The sequence below is a fragment of the Trachypithecus francoisi genome, unplaced genomic scaffold (assembly GCF_009764315.1).
Source record: "Trachypithecus francoisi isolate TF-2019V2 unplaced genomic scaffold, Tfra_2.0 Lachesis_group13, whole genome shotgun sequence".
NCBI classification, from domain to species: Eukaryota; Metazoa; Chordata; class Mammalia; order Primates; family Cercopithecidae; genus Trachypithecus; species Trachypithecus francoisi.
In genome coordinates this window covers 10,854,794-10,877,713 of record NW_022681458.1, presented here as the reverse complement: position 1 = coordinate 10,877,713, position 22,920 = coordinate 10,854,794, and the positions used below count along the sequence as shown (strand labels likewise).

General features: G+C 43.7%; 1 protein-coding gene and 1 non-coding gene across 4 annotated transcripts in view; both read left to right on the top strand.

Annotated features, from left to right (window-relative positions):
- FBXO36 (F-box protein 36) overlaps window positions 1-22,920 on the top strand; it is a 92,338-nt gene that overhangs the window by 32,051 nt on the left and 37,367 nt on the right. For all 3 annotated transcript variants that reach the window (XM_033229957.1, XM_033229958.1, XM_033229956.1), the window contains one exon: window positions 22,644-22,752. In XM_033229957.1, coding sequence (XP_033085848.1) covers window positions 22,644-22,752 — 109 coding nt within the window. The remainder of the gene's footprint in view (window positions 1-22,643; window positions 22,753-22,920) is intronic.
- LOC117095444 lies at window positions 19,088-19,194 on the top strand. Its single transcript, XR_004441987.1, has one exon. It is a non-coding gene; the product is annotated as a U6 spliceosomal RNA (small nuclear RNA).

The window sequence follows — 22,920 nt, the reverse complement described above, 5'->3', positions numbered from 1 at the left end:
AAGTTATTTTAATTAATGTATCTAATTTTTTTAGGCATTGCTTTATTTTATTTTATTATTTTTTTATTTTATTATTATTTTTTGAGACAGAGTCTCGCTCTGTCGCCCAGGCTGGAGTGCAGTGGTGCAATCTCGGCTCACTGCAAGCTCCGCCTCCTGGGTTCACCCCATTCTCCTGCCTCAGCCTCCCGAGTAGCTGGGACTACAGATGCCCGCCACCACGCCCGGCTAATTTTTTGTATTTTTAGTAGAGATGGGGTTTCACCGTGGTAGCCAGGATGGTCTTGATCTCCTGACCTCGTGATCCGCCCACCTCGGCCTCCCAAAGTGCTGGGATTACAGGTGTGAGCCACCGCGCCTGGCTGCTTTATTTTAAATTGTGTGTTTGAAAGTTTGTAACTATTGTAAACAGACTGCAGGCCAGACAACTTTAGGTTTGGTGGAGAAGGACATTCCCTTGAATTTTCTCATCTTCTTTTCCCTCTAATTTCTGCTTCCTCCCTTAAATCCTCTTCATTCCTTGCCTTAGGGGAGTTTCCCAAGACAGTACATTGAGATGCAAGAGTTAAGGAGTTTTAAATTTCAAAAGCCCAAACATTGGGTAGAGGCTCAAAGTTTAAGACGGATAATAGAATGGTTAGAATAGGCAGAGTCCATCTCTATATTCTCTAATCAAGCAAACATCTCAGATTGCAAGAGGGAAAAGATATTCTGAGAGAAAGAGGTTAGATACTGCTGTTTCCCATGAGACATCCTCAGCTTTCAATCAAGTTGTGGGGGTGAAGGTCAGTAAACCAGTGGCTGAGCAAACCTCCACCCTGACCTTTCTCACAGGGCCGCAGATGAATGGGAGAGCCAGCCAAGACATCTGAAGTGCCTCGCATCCCCAGCACTTTGCTAAAGGAGGTGGTGGCTGGACAGGTTAAGACACCCTCCCAGCCCCCCAGCCTCCTGCAGAACTCAGGGAGCCATTAGACACCTTCTTCTGCAGCCAGCAGTGGGGCAGTGTTGCCAAGAGGGTACCAGGAAGAGAATCCTGTAGCCTTCACCTGTGCAACTGATAACAAACTACAGATGGGATGGAGGGCATCTTGCCTGATGCTGGCCAGTAGATCATGACATGGAGAACTCACCACTATTCCTAGGAAACCTGGACTTTGACTCAACAAAGAAGTGAGGGAGGTCCCAGCGTGACCAAGATTTGGTTTTAGGAAACATTTTCTCGGGTTGGGATGGAGAGAGATGTTTTTCCCTGTTTACTTTATTCGTTTTGCCATGTGCATGTATTGCCTATTTGAAAAGAAATAGGCCGGGTGCGGTGGCTTACGTCTGTAATCCCATCACTTTGTGAGGCTGAGGCGAGTATATCACCTGAGGTCAGGAGTTCGAGACCAGCCTGGCCAGCATGGCAAAACCCCACCTCTACTAAAAACACAAAAAATTAGCTGGGTGTGGTGGCAGGCACCCGTAATCCTAGCTACTTGGAGAGCCGAGGCAGGAGAATTGCTTGAACCCGGGAGGCGGAGGTTGCAGTGAGTGGAGATCGCGCCATTGCACTCCAGCCTGGGCAACAGAGCAAGACTCTGTCAAAAAATAAAAAAGAAAAGAAAAATAAAATAGCGTTCAGTTAGAAAAAAAAAATTTCTTGGCAAGTGTGGTGGCTCTTGCCTATAATCTCAGCACTTTGGGAGGCCAAGGTGGGCAGATCTCTTGAAGTCAGGAGTTTGAGACCAGCCTGGGCAACGCGGCAAAACCCCATCTCTACCAAAAATTTTAAAAAATTAGCCAAGCATACTGGTACATGCCTGTAGTCCCAGATACTCAGAGGCTGAGTTGGGAGGATCACTTGAGCCCTGGCTGCAGTAAGCTGAGGTCGTGCCACTGCACTCCAGCCTGGATGACAGAGTGATATCCTGTCTCAGAGAAAAAAAAAATAGAAAAATGATTTTTTTTTAAGAGGTGAAGGAGAGGGGAGGGAAAAAGAGAACAAGAAAAATTTATTTCTTGCGCATCTTTGTTAGTGAAGTGAGAATCCTGTACTCCCTTAGTATAACAGTAAAAATTTAAAGTATTGAAAACCATTGATTCATCTTTTACAAGTCAACATAATTATTTCTTTTTAAAAACATTTTAAAGACAGAGTCCATTCTGTTGCTTAGGTTGGAGTGCAGTGGTGTGATCACAGCCCACTGCAGCCTTGACCTGCCCACCTCAAGGGATACATATGCCTTAGCCTCCCAAGTAGCTGAGACTATAGGCATGTGCCATCACCCAGCTAATTTATTTATTTTTGTAGAGACGGGGTCTTGCTTTACTGCCTAAGCTGCTCTCGAACTCCTGGCATCAAACTCTTTTCCCACATTGGCCTATCAAAGTGCTGGGATTGTAGGTGTGAGCTACCACACTCAACCTTATTTAATTGATAACTATGTTGACTCAATAGGTAAATGAATGATGCAACTATCACTACAAACCCTTTGGTTTTTTGTTTGTTTGTTTTGTTTTTGAGATGGAGTCTCACTCTGTCTCCCAGGCTGGAATGCAATGGCCCTATCTCAGCTCACAGTAACCTCCATCCCCTGGGTTTGAGCAATTCTCCTGCCTCAGCCTCCCTAGTATCTGGGATTACAGGCATGCGCCATCACACCTGGCTAATTTTTGTATTTTTAGTAGAGACGGGGTTTTGCCATGTTGGCGAGGCTGTTCTCGAACTCCTGACCTCAAGTGATCCGCCCACTTTGGCCTCCCAAAGTGCTGGGATTACAGACGTGAGCCACTGCACCTGGCAATTTTTTTTTTTCTTTTTTGAGATGGAGTCTCGCTCAGTCACCCAGGCTGGAGTACACTGGTGCCACCTTGGCTCACTGCAACCTCCGCCTCCCGGATTCAAGCAATTCTCCTGCCTCAGCCTCCCGAGTAGCTGGGACTACAGACATGTGCCACCACGCCCAGCTAATATTTTTGTATTTTTAGTAGAGGCAGGGTTTCACCATGTTGGTCAGGCTGATCTTGAACTCCTGACCTCAAATGATCCGCCTACCTCAGCCTCCCAAAGTGTTGGGATTACAGGCATGAGCCACCGCGCCCGGCCCAATCACCCTATTTAAAATTGAACCCTCATCCCCTGCCCAACACTTTTCATCTTTTCCTTGTTTATTTTTCTTCACAGATTTTTCAAAAACACACTATGAAATACGTTGGTCAGGTATGGTGGCTTATGTCTGTAATCCCAGCACTTTGGGAGACTAAGGTGGGTAGATTGTTTGAGCCTGGGCAATATGGCAAAACCCTATCTCTATAAAAAATTTGCTGGGCATACTGGCACATGCCTGTAGTCCCAGATACTTGGGAAGCTGAGGTGGTAGGATCATTTGAATCCAGGAGGTCAAGGCTGGCGTGAGCCCTGCTTGTGCCACTGCACTCCAGTCTGGGCAACAGAGTGAGACTCTGTCTCAGAAAAATAAAAAAAGAGAGAAATATGTTTACTTCTTTTATGTATTATGTTTTATGTCTGCCTCCTTTTTCTCTCCCTCATCAAAGAATGGAATCCCCATGGGAGTAGGGGGTTTTGTCTGTTTTGCCTACAACAATGCCCTCTGTGTTTGTGGAATGAATTAAATACTATGATTGCTCACGCACACCATTCGAACTCCTATCAAGTTTAAGTACAAAACCCATCTAATTTCAGGGCCGGGCGCGGTGGCTCAAGCCTGTAATCCCAGCACTTTGGGAGGCCAAGACGGGCGGATCACGAGGTCAGGAGATTGAGACCATCCTGGCTAACACAGTGAAACCCCGTATCTACTAAAAAAAATACAAAAAAACTAGCCAGGCGAGGTGGCGGGCGCCTGTAGTCCCAGCTACTCGGGAGGCTGAGGCAGGAAAATGGCGTAAACCTGGGAGGCGGAGCTTGCAGTGAGCTGAGATCTGGCCACTGCACTCCAGCCTGGGCGACAGAGCAAGACTCCGTCCCCCCCCAAAAAAAAAAGCCATCTAATTCCAAATATAAATAATTTGTGGATCGGCATCATATGGATTATGAACACCACTACTTCTCTACATTATCATGGCCAATGAAAAGTTAAGACTTTCTGTCATTCCTGTAAGGTAACAGGTTTAACAGGTTTAATAGGTTTTAGGCTATGGGACCAAATAGACCTGGATTCAGGTCCCACTGGGCAGTGAATGGTTGAGGGCAAGTTCTTCTAAACTTCCTTTCTTCTTGCTTTATTCATCTTTATTCATCCCAGCACCATAATACTAACTAACCTCTTAGGGTTGTTATAAGGATTAAATGGGATTCAGTCCAAAACACTCTGTACATGTCACATGATAGCCACTCCGTAAAATCTATTCTTACAGTTATTTTGGGAGCTGTATTAGTTTGCTCAGGCTACCATAACAAACTGCCATGGACTAGATGACTTAAACAACCTAAATGTTTTTTCTCAGAGTTCTGGAAACCAGAAGTCTAAGATGAAGGTGTTGGCAGGTTTGGCTTCTGCCGAGGCCTCTCTCCCTGGCCTGCAGATGGCTGACTTCTTGCTATGTCCTGCTATGGTCTTTTCTCTGGGCATACACATTGTAGGGACAAAGGGAATTTTCCCATCACCCTCTGAAGGTTCTGTAATTTGAGTCTATGAAATGAACTGACTGTAAACAGATGAACAAGAGAAAAGGGGCATCACAAGAAAGAAAAGTAAATACCCCCAAAGCAGTGCGATTTAGAAGCTTATATGCTTTCATGACAGGGGAGAGGGAAGGAGGGATGCAGACAGCTTAGAGGAGCATAAATGATTTGAGGGAGAGAAAGAATGGGCGAGAAGAACAGGTGATAACTTGTGACAAAGTCTGTCCGGATATTTGGTGTTAACCTTTGGTCTTCTTTCCTGTGGTAAGTCAGTCTCCCTACATGATGGGATTCCTGTGGAGGGGGATGCAGGACCATTCAGATTTTTCTGAAGGATCTCAAGGCAGATAAGGGAAATTCAGAGAATGCCTCTCCCTGCACTTTGGGAGAGAAAAAGGGACAAGAGGCAGAAGGGCAGGAAAAGGTCAGAGAGACTCTAGTTCTCCTTTAGTTCAAAGCACTCAGCGCCAAAGCATCATACAGTGGGGTATTGTTTTCTAAGCCCCAACAACACCCGTGGGCTCTCTTGCCCTTGTTCTAAGAACCCCAATCCTAATTGAGTTAGGACTCTACCCATAGGACTTTATAATCTCGATATCCTTCTTACGGGTCCTGTCTCCAAATACCATCACACTGGGGGTTAGGGCTTCCAGGAAGTATGTATTTGGGAGGGACACAATTCAGTTCATAACAGGAGCAGAGGGAGATTTCACCAAACTATATCCAATTTTGTTATGTTTAATAAGTTTAGAATATTTAATTCCCAGAAACACAAATGCTTTAGTGGATATTCTTTTCTCTGGCAGATAGGCACTGAAAATGGCATACATGCAGGCATTTCGCAGCAGGAAGAAAGGAAGCCACACAGTAAAGAGGGAAACGTTGCATAGGAGAGAGACTGAAGGAGGCACAGAAATCAAACTATGAAGTAGGCCGGGCAGGTGGCTCACGCTTGTAATCCCAACACTTTGAGAGGCCGAGGCAGGCGGATCACCAGAGGTCAGGAGTTTGAGACTAGCCTGGCCAACATGATGAAACCCCATCTCCACTAAAAATACAAGGCCGGGCCTTGTTCACACCTGTAATCCCAGCACTTTGGGAGGCCGAGGTGGGCGGATCACGAGGTCAGGAGATTGAGACCATCCTGGCTAACACGGTGAAACCTCGTCTCTACTAAAAATACAAAAAAATTAGCCGGGCATAGTGGCGGGCGCCTGTAGTCCCAGCCACTTGGGAGGCTGAGGCAGAAGAATGGTGTGAACCTGGGAAGCGGAGCTTGCAGTGGGCCGAGATCAGGCCACTGCACTCCAGCCTGAGCTGCAGAGCGAGACTCCGTCTCAAAAAAAAAAAAAAAAAAATACAAAAATTAGCTTGGTGTGGTGGCGAGCACCTGTAATCCCAGCTACTCAGGAGGCTGAGGCAGGAGAATTGCTTGAACTGGGGATGCGGAGGTTGCGGTGAGCCGAGATCGCACCATTGCACTCCAGCCTGGGCGATAGAGTGTGGCTCTGTCTCCAAAACAAAACAAACTATGAGGTGATTCTTTCTGAGTGATAAGACTCTACCTGGGGATGCATTTGAGGCAAGCAGTAATAGGGAATGAGTCAATAAGAATAAATTAAGCTCTCACTGCTAAGAGAAAGGGATGAGAGAGAAAAATTTTGTTTCTGATAGCAAATGTTTGTCTGATCCAAGGGTAACTGTCAGCTTCTCAAGCAGCTGGACCTGGCATTTCCCTCATTCCCCGCCAGGGGATTAGACACTAGCAGAGTTCCTTCCAGCTGTGCCCTCAAGAAACTTGGGCCAAATTTTTAAAATAAATTTTTACTACTAGATTACAATTTTGTACCAGAAGTAAAAGTATAGACACCTTCAAATTGTAAATAGTAACTTTTTGAGGAAGTAGCTTGCAGGCTTAGAGTCAGGTATATCCCAAGGTGAACTCAGTACAGTGGAGCCATAGATACTTGGGGCCTTTGTACCTTCTTAGTCACTTTGCCTGCCCGTATCTGGGAAGGTTTTGGATACAGGATTCCAGGTTGTATTATCTTTTCAGAGATTTGTTCTAGAAGATAATATTGTACTAATGCAAATTAAAAAAAAAACAAATTAAAAAAAAAATCTTCACTTCCATCTGTTTGACCTTTACAATTTCTTTTTTTTTTTTGTTCTTATTGTTTATAGAGGGCTCTGAATTTCTTTGAAATTTTTAGCACACTTATCTGCAGACACCTCGAGTGTTTTGGGGCCCGGCCTCTATAAAGCATGTGTTAGAATTGATTGGTATGGCGTTGACTCACCCCGTCCCTCTGCACTTGGGAGTGATGTCTCATGGTGTCCTGCTGCAAGAGTGGATCTGTGCTTCTTCCCATAAACCTTAGGGAACTATGACTATATTTTTGCCCTATCTGTAAACAAATTCCAGTAATAAGTTAATGGGAGAGGATACTAAAAATGTTCCTGGTACTGTGCTAGGCATGTTTACATGTATCATTTCATTTCCATCCTCCCAAAACATTGTGACCAAGGCATTATTATCTCTTTGACACTGAAGAAACAGATGATGAGACTCACCCAAGGTCACCCAGTTAGTAAGTCCTTGAGCCGGAATGTCCCTCTAAGTCCAAAACTGCTTGGATGCTCTCAAAGTCCCCATTGTTCCTTCACACTGTAGAACACAGTGACATTCCATCCACTTAGGTTATCCATCTTGTAGCCTCTTATTGCTTATGTGACTTTTTTTTCTGAATCTTAAGTTCCCATGTTAGATTTTGCCTTCATTTTCTTTTCCAAAATAATTTTTAAATTTTTAATAGAAAGAGGTGGGATCTTGGTATTTTGCCGAGGCTGGTCTTGAATGCCTGGCCTCAAGTGATCCTCCCATGTTGGTCTCCCAAAGTGCTGGGATTACAGGTGTGAGCCACTGAGCACGGCCTCCCTTGTTTTCTTTTGAAAAGATTTTTACCATTGGTATTTATACTTTACTTATCCTCCTTCCCTTGTGCAAAATCTTGAGCAAGTTTTGCTTTCAGAAAATCTGCCTAATGTGAGATTGTGTCTGAGGTGTAAACATCCAAGTCTTTATGCATGGTGAGGAGAAAATGACAGCAATTATGAATTCTCCAGTTTGTTTTATTGTAATAGAACATTTTTTTTCTTTTTCTTTCTCTCTTTTTTTTTTTTTTTTTTTGAGATGGAGTCTTGCTCTGTCACCCAGGCTGGAGTGCAGTGGTGCGATCTTGGCTTACTGCAAGCTCCGCCTCCCGGGTTCATGCCATTCTCCTGCCTCAGCCTCCCAAGTAGCTGGGACTACAGGTGCCCGCCACCACACCCAGCTAATTTTTTGTATTTTTACTAGAGATGGGGTTTCACCATGTTAGCCAAGATGGTCTCGATCTCCTGACCTCGTGATCTGCCTGCTTCGGCCTCCCAAAGTGCTGGGATTACAGGCATGAGCCACCGTGCCCAGCCAATAGAACATTTTTCTGTGAAGAATATTGCCAAAGTTACATTTCTGGATATGAAGACCTAGGAGAGGCAAAATGAGTAACTACCATCTCTAGTGAATTGTACAGTTAAAATAACAGCTTCTAATCAGTCAACTCTAAAGTTCTAATTTCAGAGGTTTCAGCCTGATAATAAGGATGGTATTGAAAGCATGCATAGTGATTCTTAGTGTGGGGGTGCTATCCGTTTCCTGTACCCTTTTCTGAAATGAAAGTGATATCGTAATAATTATTATAAAATTTATTATTATTAAAAATTATAGTATTACTTTGGCATTTCTCATATCCATGTAGAATTTATTTATTTTTATTTGTTTTTTTTTTTGAGATGGGGTCTTGCTCTGTCATCTAGGCTGGAGTGCAGTGGTAAGATCATAGCTCACTACAGCCTCGACCTCCTGGGCTCAAGTGATCCTTCTACCTCAGCCTCCTGAGTAGCTAGGACTGCCTACAGGGGCGTGCCAACAGACTTGGGTAATTTTTTATTTTTGTAGAGGTGGGGTGAGCTGTGTTACCCTGGCTGGTCTCAAACTCGTAGGCTCAAACGATCCTGCCACCTTGGCTTCCCAAAGTGCTAGTATTACAGGTGTGAGCCACCATGCCTGGTCTTTGTTTTTTGTGGAGGAGGGTGTTGGGATAGGATGTCACTCTGTTGCCCACAGTGCAGTGCACTGGTGCCGTCATACTCACTGCGGCCTCGAACAGCTGAGCTCAACCAAGTCTCTTGACTCAGGCTCATGAGTAGCTGAGACTACAGGCATGTGCCACCATGCCTGGCTAATTTTTATTTTTACTTTTCAGTTTTTTGTGGAGACGAGGTTGCGCTGCATTGCCCAGGCTGGTCTCAAACTTCTAGCCTCAAGCCACCCCAAAGTGTTCAGCCATGACACCCAGCATAGAATTTATTTTTGAGTGTGGTTGGAGGTAGCAGTTTAAATTTATTCCTTTTAGACTGGGCGCGGTGGCTCATGCCTTTAATCCCAGCACTTTGGGAGGCCGAGGCGGGCGGATCACCTGAGGTCAGGAGTTCGAGACCAGCCTGGCCAACATGATGAAACCCCATCTCTACCAAAAATACAAAAATTAACCGGGCGTGGTGGCAGGTACCTGTAATTCTAGCTACTCAAGAGGCTGAGACAGGAGAATCATTGGAACCTGAGAGGCAGAGGCTGCAGTGAGCCAAGATCACGCCATTGCACTCCAGCCTGGGCTTCAGAGCGAGACTCCATCTCAAATAAATAAATAAACAAATAAATTTATTCCTTTTAGATGAGTGGCTTATCATTTTAATAGTGTTTATTAAGTAAATTATCCTTTCTTCCCAAAGTAAAATCCTACCTTTTCCGTATATACCTGAAGATACTGCCGAACTCTTCCACCAAAATATTTATTATATACAAATACCATGCTATTTATAATAGCCTTATATTACTTTCTAACATATTGCAAGAAACAATTTTTTTCCCAAGATTTTCTTGGCAATTTTCACACATTTATTTTATTGTATTTTATTTGTTTATTTATTTTTGAGACGGCATCTCACTCTGTCGCCAGGCTGGAGTGCAGTGGTGCGATCTCGGCTCACTGCAACCGCCACCTCCCAGGTTCAAGCCATTCTCCTTCCTCAGCTTCCCAAGTAGCTGGAACTAAAGGCATGCACCACCACGCCCAGCTAATTTTTGTGTTTTTAGTAGAGGTGGGGTTTCACCATGTCGGCCAGGATGGTCTTGATCTCTTGACCTCGTGATCCGCCCTCGTCAGCCTCCCAAAGTGCTGGGATTACAGGCATGAGCCACCGTGCCTGGCCACATTTATTTTACTACATGAATTTAAAATAATTTTGTCCTCTTTCCCCGAAAACGGTGAATTTTGATTGGCATTGCATTAGGTTTACATATTCATTTGGGAAGGGGTAGTTTTTTTAAAAAGGAAATTAAAATTTTAATCTTAGACTATAAAATGCCTCTCAATTTGTTCAGGTATTGGCTTTAGGGCCATCAATAAAATTGAATAGTTTTTTTTTTTTTTTTTTTTTTTTTTTAAGACGGAGTCTCGCTCTGTCGTCCGGGCTGGAGTGCAGTGGCCGGATCTCAGCTCACTGCAAGCTCCGCCTCCCGGGTTTACGCCATTCTCCTGCCTCAGACTCCCGAGTAGCTGGGCCTACAGGCGCCCGCCACCTCGCCCGGCTAGTTTTTTGTATTTTTTTTTTTTAGTAGAGACGGAGTTTCACCGTGTTAGCCAGGATGGTCTCGATTTCCTGACCTCGAGATCCGCCCGTCTCGGCCTCCCAAAGTGCTGGGATTACAGGTTTGAGCCACCGCGCCCGGCAGAATAGTTTTAAAATTAGGTTTTTGGCCTGGCGTGGTGGCTCATTCTTGTAAACCCAGCACTTTGGGAGGCAGAGCTGGGCCGATCACACGAGGCCAGGAGTTTGAGACCAGCCTGGCCAACATGGCAAAACCTCATATCTACAAAAAACACAGAAAAATTAGCTGGGCACTGTGGCATGCACCTGTCCTGGGGAGGCTGAGGCCTGAGAATCACTTGAACCTAGGAGGCAGAGGTTGCAGTGAGCTGAGATCGTGCCACGGCACTCCAGCCTGGGTGACAAAGTGTCTCAAAAAAAAAAAAAAATTAGGTTTTATACTCTTTATGTTATTTATTTTTAGGTATTTTATTGTTTTGAACTGTTGCATGTGGGGTGTATTTCTTCCCATATTCATTTTCTAACTCCTGAAATTATTAGATAATGAATAAAGGTTAATTTAGGTATCTTTTTTTCTTTCTTTTTTTTTTTTGAGACAGGATCTTGTTCTGTCATTAAGGCTGTAGTGCAGTGGTACATTCATAGCTCACTGCAGCCTCAAACTCTTGGACTAACACAATCCTCCTACTTCTGCCTCCTAGATAACTGGTACTACAGGCATGCACCTCGGCTCACTGCACCTAATTTTTATTTTATTTTATTTTGTTTTATTTTATTTTATTTTATTGTGAGAGAGAGTTGCACTGTGTTATCCATGCTAGTCTCAAGCTCCTGGCCCCAACTAGTCTTCCTGCCTCGGCCTCCCAAAGTGCCAGGGTTACAAGCATGAGCCACTGCACTCAGCAGCCTTGGCATTTATTCTTTATTTATGAGATGGAGTTTCACTCTGTCGCCCAGGCTGGAGTGCAGTGGTGCAATCTTGGCTCACTGCAACCTCCGCCTCCTGGGTTCAAGCGATTCTTCTGCCTCCGACTTCCGAGTAGCTGGGATTACAGGCAGGCACCACCATGGCTAATTTCGTATTTTTAGTAGAGACAGGGTTTCACCATGTTAACCAGGCTGCAGCCTCAAACTACAGGTCTCGAACTCCTAACCTCAGGTGATCCACCCACCTTGGCCTCCCAAAGTGCTGGGATTACAGGTGTGAGCAACTGTGCCTGGCCCCCAGGTGTTTTTTTTTGTTTGTTTTTTGTTTTTAGCTTTTGCCAGTTAATACCTCAATGAAGAAACTTATACATGTATCCTTTTCATTTGTTATGTGGGGCACTATTATCTGCAGGATATAATCTTATGAATGGAATTGCTGAGTCAAATAATGAAAGCATCCATAATTTTATTAGATTATGCCAAATTTCCCTCCATACATTTTGTACCACAACAATGAGTTCCTGTTTCCCCAGATCCTTGCAAATGGAGTGTGTTTTTATTCTTTTGGATTTTGCTAGTCTGGATGGATGAGAAATAATATTTCAATATGATTTTAATATGCTTTACTATTATGAGTGAAATTGAGCATCTTTTTATATGTCTGTGAGGCATGTGAATTTTTTTTTCCCTGTGAACTATTTGTTGATATTTTCTCTCTTTCTACAAACTCTTTAGGGAGATTGCCTGTTTGTCTGTGATATTAATTGCAAATGTTTTTCACAGTTTATCATTATTCTATTTTTTACTTTGTTTTGATAGTTTTTGTTTTCAAATCACATTTGAGGTATGCTTTAATACAGTAAAAATCACTCTTTTCAGGTTGCATGAATTTAAAAAATGTATAACCACTGTCATTATCAAGATATAGACTGTTTCCATCAACCTGAAATTGTCCTCATATCTCTTTGTGGTCAGTTTCCTCTTCCATCCCTAATCTTTGGTATCATTGATCTGATTTCTGTTTTTTCTTTGTTACCGTGCCATAAATGGAATGTTATGGAACATAGCGTTTTCTGTCTGGCTTCTTTCACTTAGCTTAACGCTTTGAGATTCAACTGTTATTGCATGTATCAGTATTTCTTTCTTTTTTTTTTTTTTTTTTTTTTTTTTTGAGACGGAGTCTGGCTTTGTCGCCCGGGCTGAAGTGCAGTGGTGTGATCTCGGCTCACCACAGCCTCCACCTCCCGGGTTCAAGCGATTCTCCTGCCTCAGCCTCCTGAGTAGCTGGGACTACAGGCGCCTGCCACCACGCCCGGCTAATTTTTATACTTTTAGTAGAGACAGGGTTTCACTGTGTTGGCCAGCCTGGTCTCGAACTCCTGACCTTGTGATCCTTCCGCCTCGGCCTCCCAAAGTGCTGTTATTGCAGGCGTGAGCCACCGCGCCCGGCGCATGTATCAGTATTTCTTTTTATTGTTGAGTAACATTTTGTCATATGGATGTACTCACCCGTTTACCAGTTGGTGTTTATTTTGGTTATTTCCATTTTGGAGCTGTGATGAACTAAGCTGCTTTAAACATTTCTATGAAGGTCGTTGGAGATTTTTCCATGCAAAAAGTTTTTATGTTTATTTAGTAGAATGTATCAGTCTGTCTTTGATTGTTTCTGGATTTTGAGACATAGTTTGAAACGTGTTAAAGGAATTTACCATTTTTTTCCTTCTAGCACTTATATGGTCTGATTTTTTAACACGCAGACCCTTTCTTTATTCCTTCCTTCCTTTTTTTTTTTTGTAGAGACGGAGATCTCACTATGTTGCCCAGGCTGGTCTCAAACACCTGGACCCAAGTTCCCACCTCAGCCTCCAAAGTGTTGGGGTTACAGGCTGAGCCACTGCACCTCACCTATATGCTGATCTTTGATTTACTTGCACTTTTTCCTGGTGTGAGGCATGAATGAATTTTCTTTTTTCAAATTGCCACCCAGTGGTTCCTAAATCATTTTTTCCTAAATCAATATTTGTAATCTGATTTGAGTTCTATTTTATAATTATTTTTAATATTGAATTAGTATTAAATATTGTAATATTCAATTAAAGTTATGAATTAAAAACATATTTTCCCTTAAACTTTCAACACACAACTTAGAAACCTAGTAAGTTCAATTATAGGCCGGGCGCGGTGGCTCACGCCTGTAATCCCAGCACTTTGGGAGGGCGAGGCGGGCGGATCACGAGTTCAGGAGATGGAGACCATCCTGGCTAACATGGTGAAACCCCGTCTCTACTAAAAATACAAAAAAAAAAAAAATTAGCCGGGCTTTGGGGGGCGCCTGTAGTCACAGCTACTCAGGGGGCTGAGGCAGGAGAATGGCAGGAATCCGGGAGGCGGAGCTTGCAGTGAGCAAAGATGGCGCCAGTCACTCCAGCCTCGGCGACAGAGCGAGACTCTGTCTCAAAAAAAAAACCTAGTAAGTTCAATTATAAATAAAATAATTTTGTGTTAAAACTTAAAATACTCATTTTCATTGTACTTTGATTAATGTTTATACATTTCACAAATTAAAATCTCAAACATTTATGCACTGTTTACAAACTTAAATTGTCTTAAACATATAAATTAAATACATAAAACTTATACATCTAGTAAATTTAATTCTCTTCAATTTTTGTTTTGTTTTGTTGAGACAGGGTCTTGTTTTGTCACCCAGGCTGGAGTGCTGTGGCAGGAAAACCACTCACTGCTGCCTTGACCTTCAGGGTTCAAGCAATCCCCTTGACTCAGCCCGGCTACAAGCTGGGACTACAGGCATGTGCTACCATGCCTGGCTAATTTTTGTATTTTTTGTGGAGCTGGGATTTTGCCATGTTGCCCAGGCTGGTCTCAAACGCCTGATCTCAAGCAGTCTACCCTCCACAGCCTCCCAAAGTGCTGGGATTACAAGCATGGGCCACCATGCCTGGCCAAATTCTTTTTTTTTTTTTTTGAGATGGAGTCTCACTCTGTTGCCCAAGCTGGAGTACAGTGGTGCAATCTCCACTGACTGCAACCTCTGACTCCCAGGTTCAAGTGATTCTTATGCCTCAGCCTCCCGAGTAGCTGGGATTACAGGCATGCACCACCACAACATCTGGCTATTTTTGTATTTTTAGTAGAGATGTGGTTTCACCATGTTGGCCAGGCCGGTCTCGAACTCTAGACCTCAAGTGGGATCCAGCCACCTTGGCCTCTTAGAGGCATGAGCCACCACACCAGGTACAAATTGTCTTAAATTTATATACCCCTTACAAACTTGAGCAAATTCTGTAAAGCATTTCAGTCTATAATCACGAACTGAATATATTTAATTTTCTCAAGCATTACCAAAATCTAAAGATGCATGATTAGAATTCTACCAAGATCAAAGTTGTTTTTTTTTCTTTTTTTGAGACAGGGTCACACTCTGTTGCCCAGGCTGGAGTGCAGTGGCACGATCAACAGCTCACTGTAACCTTGACTTCCCAGGCTCAAGCAATCCTCCCCATCTCAGCCTCCCCAGTAGCTGGAACTACAGCTGGAGGCCACCACACTCACAAATTTAAAAAAAATAATAATAATAATTCAGGCCAAGCACTGTAGCTCACGCCTGTAATCCCAGCACTTTGGGAGGCTGAGGCAGGCGGATCACAAGGCCAAGAGATCAAGACCATCCTGGCTAACATGGTGAAACCCCATCTCTACTAAAAATACAAAAACTTAGCCGGGCGTGGTGGCACATGCCTGTAGTCCCAGCTACTCCGGAGGCTGAGGCAGGAGAATCACTTGAACCCAGGAGTCAGAGGTTGCAGTGAGCCAATATCACGCCACCACACTCCAGCCTGGGCAACAGAGTGAGACTCTAAAAAATAAAAATAAAATAAAATTGATAAATTGGACTTTGTCAAAATTAAAAACGTTTGCTCTGTGAAGACCCTGCTAAGAGATAGAACAGAATAGGAGAAAATATTTGTAAACCACATATCTGACAGAGGATTAGTATTTACAATATGTAAACAAACAATCTTGGTAGAAAATGGACAAAAGACATTTAGAGATATTTCACCAAAGAGGATATATGAATGGCAGATAAATACATGAAAAGATGTTCAAAAATTAAAACCACAGTGAGACAGCACTACTCACCTATCAGAATGGCTAAAATAAAAAGGTGACACTACCAAATGCTGGTGAGGACGCAGAGAAGCTGGATCATTCATATATTGTTGATAGGAATGTAAAATGCCCATTACCATTTTAAGTGCCAACATTTTGACAGTGGCAAAAAAAACTAAATATTCAGCTACCATATGGCCCAGCAATTGCAGTCCTGGGCATTTATCCCAGAGAAATGCAGACTTATATTCATACAAAAACCTACACACATGTGTTTATAAAAACTTTATTTGGGGCCGGGCACAGTGGCTCACACCTGTAATATCAACACTTTGGAAGGCTGAGGTGGGAGGATTGTTTGAGCCCAGGAGCTCAAGACTAGCCTGGGCAACATAGTGAGATGCTATCTCTATTTAAAATATATATATATATATTATATATATTGTAATAGGCAGAAACTGGAAACAACTCAGAAACCTGAGCATCAAAGCAGCAGTTTGGAAGAAAATCCAGAAGCTAAAGAAGAGTACACTTTTAACCTAGGCTGTAAATAGTTAGGGGAGGGCATAGCGGGAGCCTGACACATATGTACAGCATTCCCAGAATTGAAATCAAAAGGAAGCCAGCTCTATGTAATTGCAGTGCCAGGTTAAGAGCCCAGCACCTCATTACTGTTATCACCAATGCTCTTGATGTCACAGAAGACAATATTCCGTGTGAAACACTGCAGACGCTCATTTAGGACGTGATTCAGAACACTCATATCCTGAAGATAGATAACTTTTAGGAGAACTTTGGTCTGTTTATTCCACTTATATTTTCCTTTTTTAGATATATTCATGGATAATATAGATTTGTCATATTAAAATTAATATAATGTTACTAGGGAAATGAATGAATTAGTATAATTACTAACAATAATGTTCTAAAATACATGCCTAATGAATTAAAGAGCTCTTTCAGTAACTCTGAAATAAGTGATGTAAAACCATTGTCTTAATTTCCTGGCTCCCCTCATAGTCCAAAATGGCTGCAGCAATTCCAGCAATTGCATCAACACACAAAAATTGTCAGTGCCCCAAAAGGGGCTGTGTTTTATTGTGTCTCTTTTTACAAGTGATAAAACCTCATGGCCAGATGGGGTGGCTCACGCCTGGAATCTCAGCACTTTGGTAGGCCGAGGTGGGCAGATCACCTGAGATCAGGAGTTTGAGATCAGCCTGGCCAACATGGTAAAACCCTGTCTCTACTAAAAATATAAAAAATTAACTGGGCATGGTGGTGTGCACCTGTGATCCCAGCTACTTGGGAGGCTGAGGCAGGAGAATTGCTTGAGTCCGGGAGGTGGAGGTTGCAGTGAGCAGAGATCACGCCACTGAACTCCAGCCTGAGTGACAGGAGCAAGACTCCATCTCAAAAAAAAAAGAAAAAAAAAACAAGTGATAAAATCTTTCTCAGAGTCCCAGCAGACCTCTGGTATCTCATTGGCTAAAACTTTATCACGTGCCTATGCCCATACCAATTGCTGGCAGGGGGGAAAAAATCTACCCAGAAATGACTTAGACCGATCAGGGCTTGCCTCCTAGAGCTACTGATGAGGCCTATATTCTAAGCACAAGCTATGTGCAAAAGAGGATACTGGACAAAAGGAAGGGCAGGTGGGCAAATGAATGCTGTGTGGTGAACAACATCTGCCACAGATTCCCGATCCCATCCACTGTGTTTGAAGATTATTAATTTGACTTTTTTTTTTTTTTTTCTTGAGACAGGGTCTCATTTTTTCACCCACGCTAGAGTGCAGTGGTACAATCATGGCTCACCACAGCCTCAACCTCCTGGGCTTAAGTGATCCTCCCACCTCGGCACAGACACGCACCACCATGCCCAACTAATTTTTTTTGTTTTTAATTTTTTGTAGAGACAGGGCCTCACTGTATTGACTAGGCTTGTTTTGAACTCCTGAGCCCAAGTGATCCTCCTCCCTTGGCCTCCCAAATTGTTGGGATTATAGACATGAGCCACTGTACCTGGCCCAAGTCGCTAATTCTTTTTTTTTTTTTTTCCAGACAAAGTCTCGCTCTTGTCCCCCAGGCTGGAGTGCAATGACACAACCTCCGCCTCCTGGGTTCAAGCGATTCTCCTGCCTCAGCCTCCCAAGTAGCTGGGATTACAGGCTCCTGCCACCACACCGGATAATTTTTGTATTTTTAGAAGAGATGGGGTTTCACCATGTTGGACAGGCCAGTCTCGAACTCCTGACCTCAGGTGATCTGTCCGCCTCGGCCTCCCAAAGTGCTGGGATTACAGGCATGAACCACCGCGCCCGGCCTACCAAGTATCCAGTTCTTAACAATTACTGGTAATTAGGAAAATCAAATACCAGGTCCGACTGAAAGCTGAAATTATTATTTTTGAAGATTATGATTAGGAAAATAGATCTCGACGAAGTATATGTATGATTGAACACTATTAGACAATTGATGAAAAAATATGTTTCTGACCTCCTGGCTTTTGGAACTGAATTTATTATTATAAATATGAAGGACTGACCAGTAAGTGACCAGCAAGTGAACAAAGGGAGAGAGGAGGAGGGAAGACCTGCCCCTGTGGATCATACACTGTGTTTGGCATTGTGCGGGGCACTTTGGATATTCTCTCATGTCATCCCACCAAAATTCAGTGGTTTGAGTATCATCCCACTGCCTCGGCCTCCCAAAGTGGTTACAGGTGTGATCCACCACGCCCGGCTGGATTCTGATTTTTTATTATCATAATTCAGCTATGACAACCATCCTTATTAAAAAATATTGTGGGCCGGGTGCGGTGGCTCAAGCCTGTAATCCCAGCACTTTGGGAGGCCGAGGCGGGCGGATCACGAGGTCAGGAGATGGAGACCATCCTGGCAAACATGGTGAAACCCCGTCTCTACTAAAAATACAAAAAACTAGCCAGGTGAGGTGGCGGCGCCTGTAGTCCCAGCTACACGGGAGGCTGAGGCAGGAGAATGGCATAAACCCGGGAGGCGGAGCTTGCAGTGAGCTGAGATCCGGCCACTGCACTCCAGCCTGGGCGACAGAGCGAGACCCCGTCTCAAAAAAAAAAAAAAAAATATTGTGGCTGGGCGTGGTGGCTCACGCCTGTAATTCCAGCACTTTGGGAGGCTGAGGCAGGAGGATCATGAGGTCAGGAGTTTGAGACCAGCCTGGCCAACATGGTGAAACCCTATCTCTACTAAAAATACAAAAATTAGGCATGGTGGCATGCACCTGTAATCCCAGCTACTCGGGAGGCTGAGGTAGGAGAATAACTTGAACCCAGGAGGCGGAGGTTGCAGTGATCCAAGATCCCGCCACTGCACTCCAGCCTGGGACAGAGCAAGACTCCATCTCAAAAAAAAAGAAAAAAAAAAAAAATATATATATATAGTGTGTGTGTGTGTGTATATATATCTATGTATATAGTGTAGCTCATCAATAAATTCCTTAGGAAAACTCTGGCAAGTTGGATGTCTGAGTCAAAGGGCATGCATACCTGAATGGTTTATGATAGGTATTGCCAAACCAGTTGACACTTCTCTCAACGATTTTTTTAAAGCGCTTCCATTTTTCCCTGTCCTCACCAATATAGGGTTTTATCACTTAAAAAAATTACCAATTTGAGAAAAAATAAGTGTTAGAAAATATTATTGTGTTCGCTTTGGCAGCACACATACTAAAACTAGAACTATACAGGGAAGATTAGAACGGCTCCTGCGCAAGGATGACATGGAAATTCATGGAGTGTTACATATTTTTTAAAAATGTCTTAGCCGGGCACGGTGGCTCACGCCTGTAATCCCAGCACTTTGGGAGGCTGAGGCGGGCGGATCACGAGGTCAGGGAGGTCAGGAGATCGAGACCATCCTGGCTAACATGGTGAAACCCCATCTCTACTAAAAATACGAAAAATTAGCTGAGCGTGAGGGCGAGGGCGCCTGTAGTCCCAGCTACTCAGGAGGCTGAGGCAGGAGAATGGCGTGAACCCAGAAGGCGGAGCTTGCAGTGAGCTGGGATCAGGCCACAGTACTCCAGCCTGGGTGACAGAGTGAGACTCCGTCTCGGCAAAAAAAAAAAAAAAAGTCTTTAAAATTTTAGGCCAGACGCGGTGGCTCACACCTGTAATATCACCATTTGGGAGGCCGAAGCGGGCGGATCACGAGGTCAGGAGTTCAACAACAACCTTGCCAATAGGGTGAAACCTTGTCTCTACTAAAAATACAGAAATTAGCCAGGTGCAGTGGCGGGTGCCTATAATTCCAGCTACTCGGGACGCTGAGGCAGGAGAATTGCTTGAACCCGGGAGGCAGAGGGTGCAGTAAGCCAAGATCGTGCTACTGCACTCCAGCCTAGGGACAGAGCAAGACTCCATCTCAAAAAACAAAAAAAAAGTCTTTAAAACTTTACATGTATCTATTAGGCTGGGCACAGTGGCTCATGGCTATAATCCCAGCACATTGGGAGGCTGAGGTGGGCAGATCACTTGAGCCCAGGAGTTTGAGACCAGCCTGGGCAACATGGCGAAACCCCATCACTACCCAAAAAATACAAAAATTAGCTTGGGGTGGTGGCACGGGCCTGTGGTCCCAGCTACTCAGGAGGCTGAGTTGAGAGGATCACGTGAGTCCGGGAAGTCGAGGCTGCAGTGAGCTGGGATCATACCACTACACTCCAGCCTGGATGACAGAACAAGACCCTGTTTTTTTAAAAAAAGGAAGAAGAAAATTATTAATTCTGTTTTAATAAGTACAATACATGGAACATAATTGAATCTTGCAGTTAAGTTGTGATTGTGAACATTAGTTTTCTGTGTACTGCTCTGTAGTCTGACGAGTTGTGGTGTGAAGGTTGTACATAAAAAAAAGCGTCAGGCCTCCAAGGGAACTCTTGTGTTTATGAGTTAGCAGTGAGGAGACTTGGATTCTGGTCCTAGCTAGCCATGTTTCCTTAAGCAAGTTAGATTCTCAGCAATTTACTTTAAATACCTCGGAGGGGCCAGTGGGAAGCTTATCTGTGTGTGCAACTTAACTTGAATGTGTGCCATGGAGTGTCCTCCAGCGGCCACTGTGACAAGCACTGCAAATGTTGCCTTCCAAATCAGTACCAGAGGGTTCATTAGTTAGTATAAGGAATGTCAAAATAATTTTTCCTTGATGAAATGAATGGTATGCAAGATATGAGGCCAACAGATTGTACAGGCATCCCTCTGCCTTTTTATGAACAAGTTAAGAAGCAAGCCCAGCAATGTAGCATTTCTGGAGCGGTGCCCTGGGCTCGATCTCCATTTGTTCTGGAATCCCCCACTCAACCAAGGATTTTGTTGCTTGATCTGGCTGGAAGGATCACCGACTGTCATTGTAACATAGGGGCCTTGCCTGTTAATATTAAATAATGTTTAATGGAAAGGAATATTGCAGTGCGGAGAGATTGTCCAGGCCTGTGTTGCTGTAAAATGCATGCCATTTCTACTGCAGTGCTTGATACCTCTCTGTTGTGAACTGAATTGTGTTCCTGCCAAATTCTAATGTTGAAGCTGTAGCCCCCCATGTGACTGTATTCCCCATCTTTCTCCTCCTAGCCTTCGTCCAAATGTGGACATAATTTGGTCTGTTTCTCAAATTGGTGGAAGTTTTGTCATCTTAATTACCTACCCAGCTCCATTACAGGTTTAAAAACATAAGATATGTTTCAAGAGGCTGCTCATCAGGCCTATTAGTTGACACTGCCATGAAATCAACACAGCCTTTAAGTACAGTCCATAACCATGGAAATGAAGTTTGCTTCAGATAAACCAAAATTCTCAAAGAAGACAAATGCGCTATCAGCAGATCCATTACCAAGAAGTGTCCTGTGTAATGACACTTTTTCATGCATCAAACTAAGCATACCGATGTTTTCCCCATCTCTGTCCATGTAACTTTGCTTTCTGTGGGAAAATTATCCACTCATCTTGTCTGCCCTGTAGACGGGGAAGGAAGGAGAAGAACTGAGCAATTTCTTTGGAATTAGCTCCCCAAATTATGGAATGTTTATTCTCAGACATCTTCCAGAAACAGATAACCATTCGGCTCTGGGTGATTTTAATATCAATCAGATATTGATTGACCTGATGGAATTTTTGTTTGTTTGTTTGTTTCTGAGACAGGGTCTCACTCTGTCATACCGGCTGGAGTACAGTGGCGCGATCTTAGCTCACTGCAGCCTCAACCTCACCGGCTCAGGGGATCCACCCACCTCAGCCTCACAAGTAGTGGGGACTACAGAGCACACCACAATGCCCAGCTCATTTTTAAATTTTTTTGTAGAGACGGGGTCTCATTATGTTGTCCAGGCTGATCTAGAACTCCCAGGCTCAAGCAATTCTCCCACCTCAACCTCCCAAAGTATTGGGATTACAGATGTGAGCCACTATGCCCAGCCTTTGACCTAATCTTATTTTATTTTATTTTATTTTATTTTTGGTGGGGAGGATGGGCAGGGGATGGAGTTTGGCTCTTGTTACCCAGGCTGGAGTGCAGTGGCGCAATCTTGGCTCACTGCAACCTCTGCCTCCAGGGTTCAAGTAATTCTCCTGCCTCAGCCTCCCGAGTAGCGCAAGTGATCCACCCACCTCAGCCTCCCAAAGTTCTGGGATTACAGGTGTGAGCCACTGTGCCCAGCCAACCTGATTGAATTTTTTTTTTTTTTTTTTTAAGACAGAGTCTCACTCTGTCGCCCAAGCTGGAGTGCAGTGGCACAATCTCAGCTCACTGCAAGCTCTACCTCCCAGGTACACGCCATTCTCCTGCCACAGCCTCCCAAGTAGCTGGGACTACAGGCGCCCGCCACCATCCCTGGCTAATTTTTTTGTATTTTTAGTAGAGACATGGTTTCACCATGTTAGCCAGGATTGTCTCGATCTCCTGACCTCGTGATCCACCTGCCTCGGCCTCCCAAAGTGCTGGGGTTACAGGCGTGAGCCACCGTGCCCAGCCCGACCTGATCGATTTTAAAGATTCCTTCCAGCACTATGGTTTTGTGATTTTAATCTCTAAGGAAAATGTTCTTTGATGCCCAGAGCTTACTTCTAATTTGATATGATGCCAGACTGCAAAGTTATAGTGAATGTTGGACATGTAGCCTTATGCGAATTTTCAAAACACCAAACTTAATGTAACTGTTAGTATTGAAATCAATTTTAATTCATATCACCTTGTATTTAATTATAGGTAATCTTTAGATGGTGGAAGATCTCTCTAAGGAGTGAGTATCGATCAACAAAACCTGGAGAAGCAAAAGAAATCCATGAAGACTTCCTAGAGAATTTACATCTTCAGGGTAAGGAAGGGAACATATTATGTACCGCTGTTAAGTTCTCATTAATTAGTGGTAGATTTTGTCAAAGAAGTTTCAAATATATTATCACTTGAAATATTGATATGCAATTATGTACTTAGATATACAATGTTGGATTCTTAAAAACCAGAAAACTGTTATTTTTTTCCT